The 23,251-nt window shown below is 42.5% G+C and overlaps 1 protein-coding gene across 1 annotated transcript in view; it reads left to right on the top strand.

Annotated features, from left to right (window-relative positions):
• The window catches only part of RASGRF2 (Ras protein specific guanine nucleotide releasing factor 2), an 888,178-nt gene that overhangs the window by 803,819 nt on the left and 61,108 nt on the right, over positions 1-23,251 (top strand). Inside the window, exon 25 of the mRNA XM_029574148.1 lies at positions 2,797-2,914. Within this exon, the coding sequence (XP_029430008.1) occupies positions 2,797-2,914 (118 nt within the window). The remainder of the gene's footprint in view (positions 1-2,796; positions 2,915-23,251) is intronic.

Below are 23,251 nucleotides of genomic sequence, written 5' to 3'. Positions count from 1 at the left end.
TTTCAGGTTACAGATGAGATTTTCAAGTTTCAGGATATTTGGCCCTCATTTCTGGAGTATACTAAGTATTGGGTTATTGATAATTCTACCAAATAAAAATCAGTATCTGTAATTTTGTCTGTAACACTCAAAGGTAAACTACATCCTTGAGGGGGGCAGAATAGAGACGGCAAAGCATGACAGGAAGAGTGAGGCAACAGCCAGCTGTGAATACACTACAGCAAGACGGGAGTGGGGCAGGGGCAGGGGAGCAAAGCAGCAGCCCATCATAAGCATGTTAACATGAGATACACACGCAGAGGGAGCAAAGCCGAGGGAGAGAGGTAGCAACCCATTACAAGAGCAAAAACTAAAACACTGCAATTATAAAATACATAAATTCAATTGTAACCCATCATTTTTGGTTGGCATTTAAGCTAGTTAAAATATAATATAAGGTTGCTATTATCCTATGTCTCTTCTCTTTATATTGATTATGTTCCCCTTGATGTCTACTTTATATTCCTATCATGTTTTCAAACTGCTGCTGTTTTCTCCATTTCTTTTTGATCCATGGTGTTGAAGGCTTGATGTTTTGAAGTTTGCATCTAATTCATTATTGTTATGCTGTTTTTCAAGTGGGGGTGGGTGGGGAATTTGTATTAGTTTTTCTCTGCTATTTAATAAAAAGAATGTGTTCAAAACCCATTTCAGGGTCTTTAAGTATAATAATGTTTTGCTTCTCAATAAAATATAGCTTGAAAGATTGATCTTTTAAGGGATTTTCAGTTTCATTTTACTAAATCCATCAGTATCCCTATAATGTGTAGTGCAAGTAGTGAGATTAGATTAAGTGGGTCATCAGACATTTTTAGGTAGAATGCTATAAAATTTGTTCATTGTCTGAGGTCATTAAAAAAAAAAATCATGATAAATGAATGGTTAATCTCTCTGGTTTGCCAAGCACTGTATCAGCCAATTCCTTGCATACTCTGAATCTGCTCCTTTTTTTCTTGCTGACCATAGTTCATTTCTCTTTTCAGGTTTCCTAGCACTTCATAAACAAAAACATAGGAAGTAAAATGGAGATCTGCCTTCTATTAACCCCATCTTACACCATTCTCTTTATTTCAACCCGATGCAATTATCAGTGTCACTTTTCAATACATTAATCTTTCCTCTTTGGAACCCTTACACAGTCCTATAGAATACTATATTTTGTTTGTTTTAATTGAAGACATGTCAAAAAAATGGTGAAAAAAAAAACGTCTTCTTACTAGTTTCTTCCACATATGTCAAGTCAGCTTTGTCCAGTATGTCTCTGAATCTGATCATTTTCTATTCTGACATGTCATTCCATGTCCCTTAGCAATACTATTTTCACTTCCTATTCTGTGACTGTTAGCATTTACAGTTTAAGAAACAGTAAACCAGGAAACAAATGCAAATAATATTTGTCACAGTTTCATAAGGTCAATAGTTATGAAATTGGTTTAGTTTGAAAGACCAGAGGTCTACCTAATCCAACTTTCTTTTGATTGCTTAATAGTTTTCTTCAAAAGGTAATCCAAGGAACAATGAAAAACTCTTTTGTAGGACTTTGGTCAAATATTTATGCTTAATTCTTTAGCAGTGCTTTTCCTTTCTGGGAGATATTTCATTTCTCTCAAAGAAATTTTGTCATACTAATGTAGAATTTAATTATGTTCATGAGATGTCTAAACCATAGAAAGCTTTCACTGCATCTGAAAGTAAGCAAAAATATGCAACTTTGTAAGCTCTTTAACATGCTGATGCAATACCGTGTGCTGGCTGCAGCGCACAGCTCAGTGCATGATTGGATGCACATTTTTGGGCATGCGTCCATAACCCCTGATGCAAAATGAGGGTTAGCGCATCCAAAAATGCACATAGATAAGAGCATTCATCACATGTAAATGCAAGTTGATGAGGCTATTATGTATTCTCCCCGTTGCAAAAAAAAAAAAAAAAAAAGTCTGCCCAATGCGCACATTTTTACTTGCCAAAATTAACGCCTCCCCCGAGCAGGTGATCGGCCCATTTGAGATATACAGTAAATGGGCAGACTGGATGGACCATGTAGTCTGTATCTGACTTTATGCTTATGTTTCCTGCTACTGTTAGTAGGAGTGACATGTTATCTATCTTGTTGCTGATACCTTTCGGATGGTTATTGGGGAATCACCTACTGTTGCTACAATGGTCCTAATATTTGTGGAAGCAGCTGTGGATGATACAGCTCTGCTGTAGTTCTGTCATTCACAGACATGGACTCATAGGAGGGGTTTGATTTAGCTTTGTTCTTTTAGGCCCTAGTTCAGACGTGGCCAATTTCGGTCCTTGAGGCCCACAAACAGGTCAGATTTTCAGGATATCCGCAATTAATATGCATGAGATAGATTTGCATGCACTGCCTCCATTCTGCTAACTTGCTAACAGTCCCATCTCACTCTCCAGGTCTTCTCTCTTATTCTGATCCTCTATCCTCAGTGATAGGGACCAGGCAGAGTATGTGAAGAAGGCTGGGTGGTAAAAATGTTGCAAAAATAGTTTTTGTCATCATGGTAATTCATCAGAAATTCTGACGTGATCTATACTTCATATTTCTGGCAGTCTGCTTCTTTCTGATCATTTCTGGATTATATTAATCTAATCCCTCTTGTTTCAAAGGAGCTCAATTTATCAAAAAATGTGTACATCTTTAATACTAAAGTCCTCTTTTTTAATACTGGTAATTTATTTCATTTTGTATGACTTTGCAATAGAACTAAAATACATCTTCTCTTTGCCTCACAGATGTAATCCCCCTTCTGTTCCATATCTTGGAATGTACTTGACAGACCTCGCATTTATTGAAGAAGGCACACCAAACTTTACAGAGGAAGGACTTGTAAATTTTTCCAAAATGAGAATGGTAATTTTCTTTTCAGGTTCTACAGTTTGGCCTTTTCATAGACCCAGCAAGTTTATAACTTTAAGAAGACTCTCTCACGGTTGACAAAATGGAAATCTCTAACAGATGTCATTTTGTTGCCTGTTTGTTGTTGCCTTTTCAGTTTTTCCTTGCATTTCGTTTAGCCTCTTCGTGGTTTAACATTGTAATTGAGAATTTGAAATTTTAAGAAATTCCATATGCCATATGTCAATAAATGGGAATTTCTATAGTACAGCGTGGCCCATGGAAAATTAGCCTGCCTGCGTGGCACTGGTATTGGACGCATGCTACTTTTCCATGGGCCACCCTGTCTATAGCTGTGGTACAGCAGCAAAAACATTCAACTTGATTGAACAGAGAATCAGCAACAGCTCAGCAGGATGGGTAACTCTTACTGTCTGCACTTACATATCTTTGCTGCTGAGCCAGTGGCATAGACCAAGTGAATGCTGATTTCTCACATACCCCTTTTACTAACTCTCACAGTGACACTTTTTCTAAAAGTAGGGGCATACTCACAAATTTTGCAAAATTGTAAAAATGTATTACAGAATTGAACAGAAAATGATCAAGAGATTCCCTTTACAGGGAAAATTGATAGCTCAGTAGATTAATAGAGATATTGAGAGCTTTTCACTATAGGTCACCAATTTGTACCTTCCTCTAGTCAATAGTAACTGCAAATCATTATAATTTAGAGTATTTTTAATGGGTAGGAGCCAGTGTAAAAAGCTGTGTTAAAAGTGAGCATTAATATGCACTAACAGCTGATTTTATTGTAGGTGTTTTCTGCAAAACAGCACTTTAAGATCCATTGTGCTAAAGGGCATTAAATCCAGTGTTTTTCATGAGATAATGCTGATAGGTTACTGCCACCAGCTGCTGCAAGGCCCCCACAGGCCAATTCCCCCACTGGCATAAGAGGCTCCCACAGGTCGAACCTTACCTGGCATGTCTCTCTATATTGGCCGAGGAGGACACTGCAGGCCAATCCCCAATCCTTACAATGACGAAACAGGGTTTGAAGTTCCCTCCCACCCCTTCTTGATGCTGAATCTAAGCTGAACTTCTCCCAGTTCGCTTTTCTCCTTTCCCCAGTCTGGAATTGCTCCCCTCTCCCCACTGACATTTATCTCATCAGCCGGTTGAAAAGCTAAAGAGAGCACTCCGCCTCTTATTCCACTAGCTCCACCATGCAAAATGGCACCAATCAACTTCATTCTATCATTTGCCCCCTCATAGTCATTTTGGGGCAAATTTTAAAAGCCCTACGCACGTAAATCCAGCCGGATTTAGGTGCGCAGGGGACTTGTGCGCCGGCGCGCCTATGTGCATAAGCCACCGGCACGCGCAAAGCCCCGGGATGTGCGTAAGTCCCGGGGCTTTGCTTGGGGGGGCTTCCGGGGGTGGCGCGGCATTCAGGGGCGTTCCGGGGGCAGGGCCATGGGCGTGGTGCCAGCCCGGGGGTGTTCTGGGGGTGTGGCCGAGGCCTCCGAACCAGCCCCCGGGCCGGGGAATGGCACGGGAACAAATCTACGCCCGCGCATAACTTTAAAAATCTACCCCTTTGTGAAGTCAACCAGCAACTGGTGGGTCAAAAGGCTAGAGTGTTCCCTCCTGCCCCTTCAGCTTTTTGACAGTGTTGTATTGGATAGGCAGGGGGTGGGGTCGCAACTAAAGGTGGAAAGGTGATCTTGGTGGAGGCAGTGATCTGTCAATATAGGAGGCCTGGATTTAGCAGGTGGAGGTGTAGGAAGAGCAGCCCATAGGTCTTCTGTTAGTGTGGGGAGGTGAAGAGTGATAGGTCATGGGGCTATAATGTGCTAGGGATGTGAATCGTTTTAGGACGATTAAAATTATCGTCCGATAATTTTAATATCGTCTTAAACCGTTATGGAACACAATACAATACAGATTCTAACGATTTATCGTTATAAATCGTTAGAATCGTGAGCTGGCACACTAAAACCCCCTAAAACCCACCCCCGACCCTTTAAATTAAATCCCCCACCCTCCCGAACCCCCCCCCAATAACTTAAATAACCTGCGGGTCCAGCGGCGGTCCGGAACGGCAGCGGTCCGGAACGGGCTCCTGCTCCTGAATCTTGTCGTCTTCAGCCGGCGCCATTTTCCAAAATGGCGCCGAAAAATGGCGGCGGCCATAGACGAAAAAGATTGGACGGCAGGAGGTCCTTCCGGACCCCCGCTGGACTTTTGGCAAGTCTCGTGGGGGTCAGGAGGCCCCCCACAAGCTGGCCAAAAGTTCCTGGAGGTCCAGCGGGGGTCAGGGAGCGATTTCCCGCCGCGAATCGTTTTCGTACGGAAAATGGCGCCGGCAGGAGATCGACTGCAGGAGGTCGTTCAGCGAGGGTTCCGGCGCCTCGCTGAACGACCTCCTGCAGTCGATCTCCTGCCGGCGCCATTTTCCGTACGAAAACGATTCGCGGCGGGAAATCGCTCCCTGACCCCCGCTGGACCTCCAGGAACTTTTGGCCAGCTTGTGGGGGGCCTCCTGACCCCCACGAGACTTGCCAAAGTCCAGCGGGGGTCCGGAAGGACCTCCTGCCGTCCAATCTTTTTCGTCTATGGCCGCCGCCATTTTTCGGCGCCATTTTGGAAAATGGCGCCGGCTGAAGACGACAAGATTCAGGAGCAGGAGCCCGTTCCGGACCGCTGCCGTTCCGGACCGCCGCTGGACCCGCAGGTTATTTAAGTTATTTGGGGGGGGGTTCGGGAGGGTGGGGGATTTAATTTAAAGGGTCGGGGGTGGGTTTTAGGGGGTTTTAATGTGCCGGTTTTTCGATTTTTTGATTTTTAACGATTTTTCACGATATTTTACCCCCCCAAACGGCAACAATACGATTCCCTCCCCCTCCCAGCCGAAATCGATCGTTAAGACGATCGAGGACACGATTCACATCCCTATAATGTGCTGGTAAGATATGTCCCAGTAATCCTTACCATCATTTATTTGAATTCCTACTAGTTCAGTTGTTTATACTGCATCCCAGGTTTTGGGGATAGCACAACCATGCTACCAGGGGTCAGAAGTTTGGGTTTCACACATAAGGACATAAGAACACAAGAAGTGCCATGCTAAGTCAGACATACGTCCACTGAGCCCAGCACGCTGTCCCTGACAGCAGCCAGTCCGGGTCACAACTACCCTTCAGATCCCTAATAATTGACCTTTTTCTTGTGTCTCACTCTGAGAAATAAGTGTGTCTTTCCCAAGTCTACTGGCTAATAACTGTTTAAGGACTTTTCCTTCAGGAGTTTGTCCAATCCTCTATTGAACCCCATTATGAGGCCGATGCAATTAAAATGTGCTGAAAGCGGTTAGAAATAGAAAAGAAATCTTGTTTTACAGAAGTATTTTAAAAATAAACATTTCTTATTCTGTGGTAAAATAGTCCAAGTATTCCCGGATGTCTCAAGATCCACCCAGGTGAGAAGAAAGCAATTTCTGACATTAAGGGGAAGAGTGTTGGCCCTAGGGGCCACATTCTTCCTCAAATTTCCTTGTAAGTGTCTTTCTTATCACTTACCAAAAGAACAAGTTTGTCTTTCTTCAACCTGACCACCTGGAGGTATTTCTTACAGATAAAGGAGGATGATGTGATCATAACTAACCTATCGGTCGGATGATTAAGCTGGTCATAAAAGTAATAATATCTCCATAGGTCTATAAAGTTTGACATTTTTACCTTGTTGTTTTCTTTATATGGCTTCCCAGATAATGTGGACTTAATAGTTAGAATTACTGGGGCGGATTTTAAGAGCCCTGCTCGCCTAAATCCGGGCGGATTTAGGCGAGCAGGGCCCTGCACGCCGGTGGGCCTATTTTACATAGGCCTACCGGCGCGCGCAGAGCCCCGGGACTCGCGTAAGTCCCGGGGTTTTCTGAGGGGGGCGTGTCGGGGGCGGGCCCGATCCGCGCGGCGTTTTCGGGGCGTGTCGGGAGCGTTTCGGCGGCGGGCCCGGGGGCGTGGTTACGGCCCGGGGCGGTCCGGGGGTGTGGCCGCGCCCTCCAGACCCGCCCCCAGGTCGCGTCCCGGCGTGCTAGCGTCCCGTTGGCGTGCGGGGATTTACGCCTCCTGGAGGGAGGCGTAAATCCCCCAACAAAGGTAAGGGGGGGGTTTAGACAGGGCCAGGCAGGTGGGTTAGGTAGGGGAAGGGAGGGGAAGGTGAGGGGAGGGCAAAAGAAAGTTCCCTCCGAGGCCGCTCCGATTTCGGAGTGGCCTCGGAGGGAACGGGGGTAGGCTGCGCGGCTCGGCGCGCACCGGCTATACAGAATCGATAGCCTTGCGCACGCCGATCCCGGATTTTAGCGGATATGCGCGGCTCCGCGCGTATCTACTAAAATCCAGCGTACTTTTGCTTGCGCCTGATGCGCCAGCAAAAGTACGCCAAATCGCGCGGTTTGAAAATCTACCCCAAAATGTCTAAAATGTTTTTCCTGTGGATTTTCTTTTGAATTTGCTTGTATTCCAAACTTACTTGATTTCTTTTCACTGTAAATGGTAATAGAAATTTAATAAACTATAAAAAAAAAAAAGTGCTGAAAGCGCCCCCAGGCACCCCTCCTGGGGGCACCATGCAATATTTAAATTTGGGGCCGCGTTATCAAGGAGGCGTTAGGGTCGCCTGCGCGCCCTTAGCGCCTCTTTGACAGTGGGAGCCTGCGAGTGGTCGGCTGTCCGCCGGTTTAGAAAACAGACACCAAATTTATCGGCGTCCATTTTCCTAATCGGTGCACAGCCAGGGGTTCGGAAAATGGATGCTTGTTATCTGAGCGTCCGTTGCCCAAACCTGACCACCGGCACTTTTTTAAACTTTTTTTTTTTTAACTGTTTCAAAGTTTTTGTTCCTACCACTTATCATCTCAATGATATTAAGAAGAAGGATGTACAGAACAGCAGTATTTTCTGCTTTTTTGTACAACTTTTGGGCATGCTCAGCAATTAACGCCTGCTCTAGGCAATAAGGGGATTATTGCTTAAGGGGATTAGGTAGCGTTTACACAACCCAGGTCCAACTGTGGGTTAAATAGTGCGCTTGACTGAGTGCACTGTATTGCATCGGCCCCTATGTTAGTTGCCTTGACCACATCCTTTGACCACAGATTCCATAGCTTGATTGTGCACTGATAAAGTACTTCCTATGATTTGTTTTAAGTCTCCCCTAGTCCTAGTATTGCTTGAAACAATAATTAACTGTTCGCTATTTACCCATTCCACCCCACTCATGATTTTATAAATATCAATCATATCCCTTTTCAGTCATCTGTTTTCCATCTAAAGAGCCCTAATTTGTTTGGTCTTTCTCTATAAGTGAGCTTTTTCATCCTTTTATCATTTTTGACACCTTTCTCTGTATTTTTCTATGTCCACTATGTCTTTTTTGAAATGGGGTGACCAGAACTACATACAGTACTCAAGATGCATTTGCACCAAGGAACTATACAAAGGCATTATGGTATTCTCAGTTTTGTTCTCTATTCTTTTCCAAATAATTCCTAACATTCCATTTATCTTTTTACTACCTCTACTCACTGGGCCAAAGATTTCAAGGTATTGTCGACAAGGACTCAAGGTCCTTTTCCTGGGTGGTGACTCCTAACACAGAATCTATCATCATGTACCTGTAGTTTGGATTATTTTTCCCAATGTGTATTACGTTGCACTTGTCCACATTAAATTGCATCTGCCATTTAGATGCACTGTCTCACAAGGTCCTTCTGCAGTTCTTCACATTTCACTGCTGTTTTAATGACTTGAACAGCAGTGGATTGTGAGGAAATGTGCATGCTAAGGAAGCATGAGAGCCGCTACACTGACTCTAAACTGCAGTACTAATACATTTTTTCAATTCAGTGTTGAGCCTTGAACCTGATTTTTGAAACAGACTTAGGTGCTACAGGGACCACTTTTGGCAGTGTGAAGGGATGTGAGTGATTGCACATGGGGGCCTCTTGTGCCAGTGTGCGGAGTGGAGGACTGACCTGTATGGGCCATGCATTAGCGGCCAGCAGGCAACATAAAATTTTAACTACACATCCCAGAGCTGTAGCTTTGTTTTGTTTTGGGGTTTTTTGCATTACCAGCGGACTAAAATGAATTTCATCTAATTTTTTAAAATATGTTTATTAAGATTGTGAGTTCTACAATTAAGAATTTAAGACAGATTTCCAAAAATACAAACATATAATTATACATCATCATCTCAAAGAACAGAAAATAGCAAATTGTTCTAAACATAGATGTTGTGTATCCTGTTATCCAACCAAAACAATCTAATGCATTTTTCCCCTTTTTATTCCCATGGTCATCACCCATTCAAACTACATTCAAACATTACTCATACCACATACGTACACATGTATAGTAATTTGTCATGTCCTGTTCTTATTCAGGCCTTAGACCTTGCATATCAATATATTACATATAGTCTGAAAAACAATTAATTCCAGAGGTTTCCAGCCTTCTCCAAATATTGAATATATGGATCATTTATATTTGTTTTTTGTTGCTTTGCTTCTCAATGAATTTCATTTTTTCTATTCCTGTATAATTTTTCATTAAGAAGGACTTCCATCTCAAAAAAGTAGGAAGCTCATCTTCTTTCCAAGTTAATAAAGTAGTTTTCTCAGGCAGTTCAAGGGCACGTATCACAAATCTTTTCCCTTCTTTAGGTAACCTTTGATCCATATTCAATTTCCCAAAATAAACCAGCTCACTAGACCATGTTATCAAGCAGTTCAATATTTTTTCTAAACAATCAAATATTTTCCTCCAAAAGGAACTCAGTTTGTGAAAATTTGTAAATACATGATACATTGTTCCTAACAAATGATTGCATTTTTCACATAAATCCAATTCCAGAGATTCATCTTAACTCTGGTGACTCTAGAGATGTTTATTCTATGAATTAGTTTAAATTGTATTTCTTTCATATTTACTAGTATCAATATTTTGTTTAATTAATGCATACACTTGGATCTCTACAGTATTAAGTTTTCCAGAATCTGGCCCCCACAAATTAACCAATTTCTGAAAAAAATTATTGTTCATATTCTCTTTGAACATAGTATATCATATAAAGCTATTTTATTGTTTTTATTAGTAGTATCCCAAAATGATTCTTCCACCTCATTACAACTTATATACTATAAATCATCTTTACCACATGATAGGCAATAATGGGCTTGCAGATAAGCAAAAAAAAAAAGATTGGAATATTATTTCTTAACTGCTGAAATGACAGACAATTCTCTGTTTCATGAACCAGATGACCTATATTGTTACTTCCCTTCTCTTCCCATCTTTGAAAAAGGGATCTGGCTAAACCCAACAGAAAATCAGAATTTCCTTGAAAGAATAGGAAAAGTGATATATTTAAATTCCTGCCAGTTTTAGTTTGCTACTATCTCCATGCTCTCCTAATAGATGTTAACCATTTAATCATTTTAAATGAAGTCAATTTATAGGTAAATAACATTGAACTAATTATGTGAGTAAAGATTCTTGCAGAAGCTTAATTAAATGGATTGAACAGAAGGACTATCATACTAAGCACTACTGGTCTTCAGACCTTCATTGCTTTTTAAATAATCATCGATCCAGTAATTCAGGAAAATATTTGATTTTTTATGCAATTAAAATTGAATATGAAAGTCCACTTATCTTAGGATTACTACATATGATATAAATAATACAATCAGTCCCAACACACGCCATGTTTTGAGGTAAATCTCTGCTTCAGGGGATTGTCTTACAGAACACATATGCATCCAACATATTTATTTATTTACTTACTTATTTATATGCTGCCTAAACCAAAGGCCCTAGGTGGCACACAAGTTAACACACACAAATTAAAAACAGATCTTTAGCAAACCCAGAGATGACAAATAGAGAAATTTCCATGACGTAATAAATATTTGTATATAACAGTTCAAAAAGCTATGAACTTCCATATCCTATCAAATAGCTGCATATACCAGTTCAAGAATCCAAAGCCTATAAAAATGCCAGTCGGAAAAAGAATGTCTAGGCCATTTTTTTTTTTAAATCTTATAGCAGTCCATCAATTGCAACTCCTGTGGCAGAGTGTTCCTAAGAACTGGGACAGCGATGGAGAAGACCTACTCTCTCGTGCCATCAAGCCTGCCATGACGCGCTGAAGGAACATACAATAAGCCTCTTTGTGAGGCGTTAGTCCATGGCAATGCATCCAAAGCTAAACGTTTGTGTCAGTACAGCAATTATATATTTAATCCTCTACTATACCAGCAACCAGTAGAGGTCAAATAGCACTAGTGAGATGTGGGTTCTTATGTTGCAGCCAGAAATCAGCCAAGCAACTGCAGTCCGCAATAACTGAAGTGCAATTTCTTATGTTCTTATGTTCTTAAGTGCTTTGATAGTGGTAAGTGGCAAACCAAGATAAACCATGTTACAATAATCAATAGGAATTATCAAGGCCTAGCCCACTGTGTGAAAGTTGGCATGATATAGCAACAGCTTAATACAGAATAACAAGCACAGTTTATGAAAACCAGTTCTAAGCACAGCATTAATCTGTGGATACATCGATAAATTGGAATCAATCATAAACCCTAGGCTTCTATTGTGAGAGAGAATTTTAATCTCAGCATCTCCAATCTCTACAGTAGCTGGTATAGCAATTGTCTCCCTCCTCCGAAGAACTATAATTTCGGTTTTGGCTAAATTCAAAGCTAATTTTTTAGGAGTCTAATTCATTTGAAAAACTCCTCACCAAACCTGTACTTCTCAAGCATCCATATCAAATATTCCCAGAGTACTCTAGCAAATGCTTTTTCTGCATCCATACTAGCAAGTAACCTTTTTTACTTCTCAGATATTTGAATATCAGTAAATACTTTTAAAATATTAGCCACTGAATATCTTTCCTGTACAAAGCCTGTCTGAACTTTATGCATAATTTGTTTAATAATACTGTTCATTCTATTGACCAAAACAGAATAGAGTATCTTGATATCTATTAAGGATATTTATTAAGGAGATATTGTAGATAAGAATATAAGAACATAAGAAAATGCCATACTGGGTCAGACCAAGGGTCCATCAAGCCCAGCATCCTGTTTCCAACAGTGGCCAATCCAGGCTATAAGAACCTGGCAAGTACCCAAAAACTCTATTCCATGTTACCGTTGCTAGTAATAGCAGTGGCTATTTTCTAAGTCAACTTAATTAATAGCAGGTAATGGACTTCTCCTCCAAGAACGTATCCAATCCTTTTTTAAACACAGCTATACTAACTGCACTAACCACATCCTCTGGCAACAAATTCCAGAGTTTAATTGTGCCTTGAGTGAAAAAGAACTTTCTACTATTAGTTTTAAATGTGCCACATGCTAACTTCATGAAGTGCCCCCTAGTCTTTCTATTATCTGAAAGAATAAATAACCGATTCACATCTACCCGTTCTAGACCTCTCATGATTTTAAACACCTCTATCATATCCCCCCTCAGCCGTCTCTTCTCCAAGCTGAAAAGTCCTGACCTCTTTAGTCTTTCCTCATAGGGGAGCTGTTCCATTCCCCTTATCATTTTGGTCACCCTTCTCTGTACCTTCTCCATTGCAATTATATCTTTTTTGAGATGCGGCAACCAGAATTGTACACAGTATTCAAGGTACAGTCTCACCATGGAGCGATACAGAGGCATTATGACATTTTCCGTTTTATTCACCATTCCCTTTCTAATAATTCCCAACATTCTGTTTGCTTTTTTGACTGCCGCAGCACACTGAACTGACGATTTCAATGTGTTATCCACTATGACGCCTAGATATCTTTCTTGGATGGTAGCACCTAATATAGAACCTAACACTGTGTAACTATAGCATGGGTTATTTTTCCCTATATGCATCACCTTGCACTTATCCACATTAAATTTCATCTGCCATTTGAATGCCCAATTTTCCAGTCTTACAAAGTCTTCCTGCAATTTATCACAATCTGCTTGTGATTTAACTACTCTGAACAATTTTGTATCATCTGCAAATTTGATTACCTCACTCGTCGTATTTCTTTCCAGATCATTTATAAATATATTGAAAAGTAAGGGTCCTAATACAGATCCCTGAGGTACTCCACTGTCCACTCGCTTCCACTGAGAAAACTGTCCATTTAATCCTACTCTCTGTTTCCTGTCAGGATATTCCAGATTTTTCATAGGCTTTGGTATCAAGAGAGTAGTTGTTAAGGGGGTCAATATTTAAAGCTGGCCATTTAAGTAACTTGCAGGGCCATTTATCATTTTGTGTTATGGCATTATCGCGTTCGTTAGGGCCATAACGCCAGGATTGCTCTCAAGCTATCTTGGAAATATATGAAGAAATCCGAGGGGATTTGGTTTCAGTCACACAAAAGTCCCACACTGTGCTTGGCCTCACCAAACTGTTGGCCACCCTGCTTTTCAAGAGAAGCGGCTCCTTCCAAATGACAGTAGGAGTCATGGAGGAAATGTCCCAAACCACTTTTTCTTGCTGTCTGGACCAGGTCATCACAGCAGTCTCTGACCGCATTAATCACTACATAGCATTTCCTTGGGACAGGCAGGACACAATGGATTTGAAGAGAGGCTTTTATGCCTTCTCAAACTTTTCCAGTGTTCTGGGAGCTATCGATTGCACTCATGTTGCCATCAATCCATCCCGTGACAGAGAGGAGATGTACCGCAACAGAAAGCTCTTCCACTCCATCAACGTGCAAGTGGTCTGTGACGCCCGAATGCGCATCCTCGACAAGGTGGCCAGGTACCCGGGAGCCATACACAATTTCTTTATACTTAGGCAATCAGACCTCTTTGAAAATGTTGAAGGCTGCCGTATGGTGAAGGCTGGCTCAAAGATAAGAGAGACACTTCTTTCTATATTCCATTTCTGGCTATGTGTTTGTGGCAAACGGCACAGAAATGGGGGATGGCTGGGGGGGGGGGGGAGAAAAGCATTGCTGTCATGACAAGTGGCTTGTACAGTTACATCTGCAGGGCATTGGCCCAGGACCTGGCTTTTTCACCCCATGCTGCAGAGGCCTGCAAATCTTGTGAGGACAAACAATGCCCCTACCCTAAAGTGTGGCGTGGTGTGTGAGCAGGCACTATACACTTTCAATGTACTCATTTGCTAAATAGCCCTATTTCTGTCCTCCCACTGGGAGCTATTACCATCTCAGTGGTTAATGACAAGTTTGAAGTGTCCACACTGCTAGTACTGCCTGATCACATGTGGCCGGTTAATGAGGTGGCATCCAGATTGTCGCCCACAGTTTGTCTTGACCCTCACACACCTCAACCAGAAGCAGTGTCTTGTGCATGTTGGTGGCATGGCATATTACCTATTCTGGGCTCACAAATTAGTTTCTATGGAGGACATACTGCAGAGCCAGCAAGGATATTTGCAATCACACCATCAGGTACCGTTTCTGCAGCTAACACAGGTGTAGCAGCTCTTTTGTACTGCTTAAAATTTGGCAACCTGCTACACACCAGTAGTCTTAGCTCAATTGCAAGGGCCTGGCACGCAATTGTTGGAATAGCCAGATGCCATTTACTAGTCCTGAAGAGCTGAGCTACTTATGGCTTCTTCTGTCCTGCACATATACTGGCCCAGAACATTGTGATATGCACTTAGGCTAGGCAAATCACCTTTTAAGGCTCAAGGAAAGGTACAGACTACCTTATACAGTCTTATAGGATGCTGTGGTTTGCCATCCAGATGTGCAAGTGACAGTGCTATGATTGATGGCTTAAAACTGTCATTGCTGCATGAGATTCTGGGTACAGTTGCAGGACCTGGCTTCTCAACCCTGTTGCTATACCCAACATGCCGTCAGAGACGAGGTACAATAAGGCCTTATGTGCTACCCGCTGTGTCATCAAATGCACCTTTGGAGATCTCAAAAGTCGCTTTCACTGTTTGGACAAGATGGGTGGAGCTTTAATGTATGCTCCAGCCAAAGTTGCAGATATAGTGCTGCTTTGCTGTGTCTTCCATAATCTCACTCTACACCATCCGTATCTCCCCCGCCCCCCCCCCCCCCCCCCCCCCCCCCGATCCCTCATGTGTTCCCTCACGAGCTGAGGACAGCACGCTGAGTGGCAGCCAGCTTCGCCAAAACTTTATATAATGCTACTTTGCCTGATAGGCCTCACCTACCACATCCCCTTCCAGGGAAGGGAGACCAGTAGAGTGTTAGCTGCTGCTCTTCTCTCTATCATCTTTCTTTTTCTCACTGCTTCTCTGTCTGGGTCAGTGTGTAATAGAATATGTATGCCTACTCAGGAATTGTCTTGACAATGAAGCAGCAGACTGTACTTGAAAATCAGTAGTCAAAGTAAAAATAACATCAAATACAGGTGGCTGCTATTATGTGTTCTGCCCTACAGTGACACAAAAAGAAACATGTCTGGCACGCGAGTTTGTGTATGACTGCCAACACTATGTAATAGCTTGGCCTAGCTAGCACCGTTTGGTCCTCCCCAGCAGGCCCCATCCTAACACTCACATGTGGCTGAGATAGTGCATACGTGTGATGGGACCCCAATTGGGCCTCAAGTATGCAGAGCAACAGCTCTAGAAATACTGTAAATCTCAAATAGCTCTGAAGTTTAAAGCCAAAGCCTAAAGGTACTTATTTATTTATTTATTTAAGGGTTTTTTATATACCGGGGCACGTTAAAAACATCACCTCGGTTCACAATGTAACATAACATAGCAACAGGCTTTACAATAAATTTATAGGAGGAGGAAACATTGAGGCAATTAATTCAACTTGAAAGGTGGTTACATGTTCACATATTTTAAGTATATTCACATTAACTATATTCACAATAACTATATTTACATTTTAATTATTCACATGATGCCAGGGACAGACTTCCCATTTTACTGCCTCATTCTGTAGCTGAGAAACGTGTGCATATGAAGTTATGTACTGGGGTGGCTGAGTGTCAAATGGGCAAACACCGCAGGACGCCCTCCCCCCACCAGATCACAGCAAGCAACGGGGATACACTCAAGGCCTACCAGAAAGGCCTCCGATCGGAATCCACACCACGTGACCTGCAGCTAAGCCAGCCCTCTGACGTCAACGGAGGGGCCGGGTGAGTGAATTTTCAATTTACACTCACCCCGGGTGCCCCCCCGAATCTCCAGGGGATCGTTCAAAAGCTTCTCACGACTTACCACCTCTCCTGGAAGCAGCCAGCTCTGCCGAACCCCTCACACAGCCAGCTGGAGGCAAGCTCCGCAGGGGCTTCACAAAAAGCAGAACAACATCACAGCTTTCGCTGCCTGAGCTGAGGAAACACCGCAGGACGCCCTCCCCCCACCAGATCACAGCAAGCAACGGGGATACACTCAAGGCCTACCAGAAAGGCCTCCGATCGGAATCCACACCACGTGACCTGCAGCTAAGCCAGCCCTCTGACGTCAACGGAGAGGCCGGGTGAATGAATTTTCAATTTACACTCACCCCGGGTGCCCCCCCGAATCTCCAGGGGACCGTTCAAAAGCTTCTCACGACTTACCACCTCTCCTGGAAGCAGCCAGCTCTGCCGAACCCCTCACACAGCCAGCTGGAGGCAAGCTCCGCAGGGGCTTCACAAAAAGCAGAACAACATCACAGCTTTCGCTGCCTGAGCTGAGGAAACACCTCAGGACGCCCTCCCCCCACCAGATCACAGCAAGCAACGGGGATACACTCAAGGCCTACCAGAAAGGCCTCCGATCGGAATCCACACCACGTGACCTGCAGCTAAGCCAGCCCTCTGACGTCAACGGAGAGGCCGGGTGAATGAATTTTAAATTGACACTCACCCCAGGCGCCGTGCGCCGCACACCGCATGACGTAGGAGCGCGTCCAAAGGAGCAAGCCCCTTTGGGCGCCCCTTCGCGTAGCCCATTCAAAGCAGCCCACTATTCCTACCCACCTCTAACGCCTACCTTCCTCTTCCTGCTCTATCCAAACACTAAAAAACTTGAAAATGAACAAGATCTCTTCTCCAATCAACCCTCCCTCTTGTTCTAAGGAACTCTCAACACAAAAAAAAACACTCTTCTTCGAAACTTCTACACAATGTAAAAAAGCCAACCTCCATCAAAAACAACACACATATCCAACTCTCAAGCTATATGCTTCTCTCATTCATACTAATCAATACTCGCTCAATAATTTAAAAAATCCCTCTATTCAATGACCTACTCAACGACTGCAAACCAGATTTCATTGCAATCACGGAAACCTGGCTAAAAAACACAGATTCCGTCCTAATAAACCAACTATCCGACCAGAACTACAACATCTCTTCAATTTCCAGAAAAAATAAAAAAGGAGGTGGCCTAATGCTTATATCTAAAAAAAACCTTCAGCTAAAACTTCGTCCATCTACCATTCCTCCACCTTTTGAAATTGCTATATATGACTCACCAAAACTTCAGATATGCATCATCTACTCTCCACCAGGAGCACTTGAGAAAAACTGCTCACCTCTAATTGAATTTCTAATAAATAACATCTCCCTCAACAAACCCATCATCTTACTTGGCGACTTCAATATACACTTCAACTTACCCTCCCAATCTAAAACCTGCCAAACGATCATTGATGTACTTTCAGCTCTAAATCTTAAACAAATAATCCAATCTCCAACTCACAAAGCAGGCCACACAATTGACCTCATCTTTATCAATACTGAAATTTGGAAATCTTTCTCTACTCACACTAAAGAAATACCTTGGTCTGACCATCACCTAATCCAAGCTGAACTACTCGCCAACCTCAACCTAAAAACGCCTCAAAGCACCCCAAAAGTAATATCTTACCGTCCACCATTTAACACAGATCTCCTACAAAAAACTCTTCAATCAGAACTAATAAACATCAACCTATCTAACGCCAATAATGCTATCTTATCATGGCTAAATATCACAAAAAAAGTAGCAGACAACATTAATCCCACCATTACAAAATATAAACAACAGTCCAAACACAACAACCAATGGTACAATGAAAATATCAGAACAGCCAAATGTCTACTCAGAAAAAAAGAAAGAGAATGGCGGAAAAACAAAAACCCTACCACACTAAATAACTATCGGAACAACCTTACTCAATACAAAAATATCATCAACAATGCAAAAAATAATTTTTTCTCCAATAAACTCTCCAGATTTCATCATAACCCCAGAATGCTATTCACAATAGTTCAAAAACTTACCAAAACCACCCAAGATTCTATATTCACCAAACATGGAAGTGATGACTTTGTGGACTTCTTCAACAACAAAATAGCTTATCTCATCCAATCCAACATAACCAACAACAACCAGAACATCAAACTCAACAGCATGATAACTTCATCCTGGTCAAACTTTGACATCTCCTCCACTCTTGAAATTAGAACTATAATAAACAAAATGAACCCAGCCAACCATCCATTGACACCATCCCAATAACCTCCCTCAAAACAATTGAACCAACCATTTCTAAAACCATCACCAAAATCGTCAACTTATCATTGACTGAAGGCTACTACCCCAAATGCCTCAAATCTGCTATCATTTTTTTATTTTTTTTTTTATTTTTATTTTTTTTATTTAAGTTTTTTATATACCAACATTCAAGACGGTGGTCCCATCATGCTGGTTCACAAGAAACAGGGGTGAAACTTTACCATTTAACAAAAGTGCAGAAAAGCAGTTACATAAAACAAGGGAAAACATCATCAAACCAATCCTCAAAAAGAACAACCTAGATCCAGAAATCCTCACCAACTACTGCCCTATATCAAACCTTTCATTCCTGGCCAAAACCATTGAAAAAGTTGTACACACTCAACTAGATGATTATCTGGAGACAAACAACATCCTACATCCATCCCAATATGGATTTAGAAAAAACCTAAATACAGAATCTCTCCTCATCTCCCTAAATGACATTATCATCAGAGGCTTTGACAAAGGTGAAAAATACCTACTCATACTCCTTGACCTTTCAGCCGCTTTCAACACAGTAAACCACAATATACTGTTAGAACGACTGTCAAACATTGGCCTTTCTGGTACTACATTACAATGGTTCTCATCCTACCTCTCTGATCGTTCATACCAAGTAGTGATCAACAACACCCCATCAAAAATGATTGACCTCAAAACTGGAGTTCCACAAGGTTCAGCCTTATCCGCTACCCTCTTCAACATTTACCTCCTACCCATCTGCCAACTACTAAAAGATTATGGAATCTCACATTTCCTCTACGCTGATGACATTCAGCTTCTAATTCCCATTCAAAACTCATTTGAAGACGCATACCAAAAAACATCAGATCTACTTATCTCAATCAAGCACTTACTAAACTCCCTGAAACTCATAATCAACTTCGACAAAACTGAAATCATACTCATGGATAAAAAACCCAATCCAACTCCGCCACCCCTGACAATCCTAGATAAACAAATGACAACTATAATCCCTACCACCCATACCAGGAACCTTGGAGTTACCTCGATGCTGAACTCTCTTTCAAACCCCACATTGTAAATAAAACGAAAGAAGGATACCACAAGCTACTAACCCTAAGACACATAAAGCCATTTCTCAACCCTTCTGACTTCAGAACCGTCCTCCAACTGCTTATTTTCTCCACCGATTACTGCAACTCATTACTTATTGGAATCCCTTCATCATCCCTCAAACCACTCCAAATACTGCAGAACTCAGCTGCCAGAATCCTTACTGGGAAAAAAAGAAACGAACACATTACACCCATTTTAACCTCTCTTCACTGGCTTCCTATTTCTGCACGAATTACCTACAAATCTATGACCATCATTCATAAAATCTTAAATGATGATCTTCGTGGACTAAAAGGCTTAAACATTACTCCCAAAAACCCACAAAGAAACCAAGCTCCAACAACACAGGATTCCTAAACATCCCCACCTTAAGAGACGCTCATCTTTCAACTACGCAAGAGAGAGCATTTTCCATTGCTTCCCCCAAAACTTGGAACACCCTACCCATAGAACTGAGGACCCAGCACATCCAAAAAACATTTAAAAAAGACCTAAAAACATTTTTATTCCGCAAACTCTATTCTAACTATCTGACACCTGATCATCCCAGCACTCAACAGAACTCGCAAGCATAATCCTCCTCCTTCATGCTGTCCTGATGTACCCTCCTTTTCTACCCCTCCCTGCTCACTCCCTTGATCTGTTAAGTTCTTTGAAAATGTTCTCCGCAATATTCTGTTATTCAACGACTAAGAAAATATGTTGATTGTTCACAAAACCCTACTGTTCCCAACTACTATGTTAACTCCATTTGATTGTAAGATAATTGCATATGTTGGATGATAATTGCAGATTTGTAAATCGTTATGATGGCTCTACCGAATAACGGTATATAAAACCCAACAAATAAATAAATAAATAAATGTCAAGACACAGCTGACACCACTACCTCAGCAGTTTCAGAGCCACTGCTGACTCGGTTTTCCAACTGGATCCAGATTTACAGGACATAGTGATTCAGCCCTGCTTTTACTCCCATGCATGCAGGTAATCATAGTCTTTGTTTTGCTTGGAAAACCAGGACTGAATCTACCTGTCCTGAAAATAAGAGCCAGCTGGCAGCCCTACTGCTGACATCAGAGTGCTCAAGTAGCAGGCCTTTACTTACAGCCTTCTGTAAAGCATCTGTACTACCTGCTGCCATTCCCACAATGCTCACAGATCCTTCCAAGCTAGCTTACCTCTTGGTGGTTGCATGCACCCCTGCACAGATGCACTTTACTATACCTAGCTATGCAATTTGTTAATGATAATGTGCAGAAGGGTGAGGGCCTTGGCCATTGGGATGTCATGTAGGTTCATTTAGCTTCTCAGGGAGGCTACACAAGGATGGGCGTCTAGCTCTGTGAAAGCAGGATTGGGAATCAGATGGTGTCCTATCTTCAACTGTATTTTCTGATGACTTCTGAGATGTAGCCTTCACAGTATAGTTTCTAATGACTCTAACAGCACACACATCTCTCCTAAGCAAAGGTTAATGTCATAGAACCCAATGCTAAGGTGTGTTAAAAGCTCCTGATTTTGACTGAGCTGTCACAGGAAGCCTTAGTCAGATATGAAGATGTTAGGGTGCTGCAAGGCCCTTTGCCATAATGGCTCATGGATAGTCATGGCGCTGCAGTATATGTATATACCCTGAAATGATGCAGAATAGTTTGCTTGTAGCAATAGCTAGTATCACTTACAGTCCTGGTGCGATCTGTGAACTCCCTTAAAACACATATGCTGAGCACTCCTGCCCCAGACAATTTGCAGATAGTTCCGTTTCCACTGTTTCCGTAGTTTAATGCTTGCAGTCCCTTTCTGATCCACATGACTCAAGAAGAGCAACTATCCTCTAGGCTGTGCCTCATGTGGTATTAGTCACTTTTACAGTTAGTGATGAGAAGGGCAGTGTGCTCCTACATTGTCAATGACCTGCTTTGTGTTTAGGAACCTGGATTATGGCTAGATAATAGTTGTCAGCTGATGACTTAATGAGCCTACAAGTTGCCTCCAGAGTTAATGGGGCATAGTGCTGAATATATAGGCCTACTGCTTCCAGAGGTCTTATGAGGTTGCCATGATGGCTGATGGCCTTTCTGTGTTGGTGTCTTGCCATACACGCATTTAGTGCCACCTAAGCCCTTGAGGGGCCCATGACAGTATCTCAGACAAAGTAGGTGTCATATATGTCTCTGACAGATGTGTGTTATGTGGCCAAGTATAGATAATCAGTCCCGATGAAGGAGTCAGACTATCTCATTAGCAGTTAGGGACAAGCAGCCACAGATATCAATGTTGTTTTACAAACATTCCAGGAATATACACATTGCCCATGTGTAGGTGTAGGAAGTGCTGCAGGTAGTCCATACTCAAAGCTAAGTGTCTGAGTGTGCGACTCGTCTGTGATTTACTGTGTTAGTCTCTGTCAATCTCTGTGTCTGGAGTGCTGTTGCACTTGGAGGTCCCTCCCTTGCCACAGCAGTCCATACTCCAGAACAGGCAATGTGTGAGCATTAATTATGCACACACAGCTTTTGGACAGCAGTGATCGAGGGCTTCCGCTGTTGAGAAGGGGCGCCTCTGATAGTAGAGCATATGGGCTGCAGTATGAATGGCCTCTTGCTTTATACTCTAAAATTTCCCTAGTACACTCACAGTTTATACCTAGCATTGAGAGAGAGGTGGAGATGTGAAGGTTGCCAGCATGACACGTCTAATATGCAGTCTTACGTGTACATATTAGTTTACATTTGCCTGTCATGCACACCGTCCCCCCAACCATGGAGCCTTTACCACCTAGCACTTGGAGTGGGCCTAATAGTCCTAATAGCCCAGTTATTAGGGGGTGTGCAGGCTACCCAGAGCTAAAGTGGTCACAGAGGTTTGCAACTTTAGGGAGGCAGGTAGTTGGTGTTAAGAAGCTGTCCACTGAATGTGAGGATGCTGTGATGAAAGGAATGTGGCGTGGCAAGGACCACCTAATGCCATCGATGTTGGGCTGATTCAGATGAATGGTTGGTATGATGATAGTTTAGTGGCAGCATGTAGGGGTTGATATGCTTGTCAGGTGGCTGAGGCCAGGCAGATGTCCTATTTGAGAAAACCTTTTTGCAGTCACTGGTCTGCTTAGCCTCCTCTAAGTTGATCATATCATGCACAGTTGACATAGAGGCTGCCACCTCAGGCTGCATCATTTGACACTCACTCTGTCCTGTGTATATGCCATATGTAGGGTGCACCCACATGTGCTGTAGAATCTAGGGGACAGGGTTTGCTTAGCACTTTAGGTGCTTCACATGTACGCTAACCTACCTTTCCCTTCCACACTGCTGTGTACTTGCTGACTGTTGGAACAAAGTTTCAGCTGCTGTGTGACAACTAGAGAGGAGGAGTGAGGGAGTAGTGTCTTGTACTCTTAACTTCCCCATTACACCACACAAGCTCTACATATACACAATATACTCTGTGGGCCAGCTAGCTAGTGTCCATCTCACATACAGGCCCATGAAAGCCGGAGTTAGCTAAGAGTATGCTGTGTGAAGAAGGCCACAGGAGGCAATACTGAAGGTCCCCAGTAATGAGCTTCTTTACCTCTTGCTGTTTTTCTTAGGCGATTACACTGATGTTCAGTTGTATGGCCTAGCCCATTTGGTCTTGCCTGCTAGGAAAGTGGCTAGTTGGAAAGTGCAAGGACATTTCTAGCAT

The sequence above is a fragment of the Rhinatrema bivittatum genome, chromosome 1 (assembly GCF_901001135.1).
Source record: "Rhinatrema bivittatum chromosome 1, aRhiBiv1.1, whole genome shotgun sequence".
Lineage (NCBI taxonomy): Eukaryota > Metazoa > Chordata > Amphibia > Gymnophiona > Rhinatrematidae > Rhinatrema > Rhinatrema bivittatum.
This window is presented reverse-complemented; position numbering and strand designations above follow the sequence as displayed.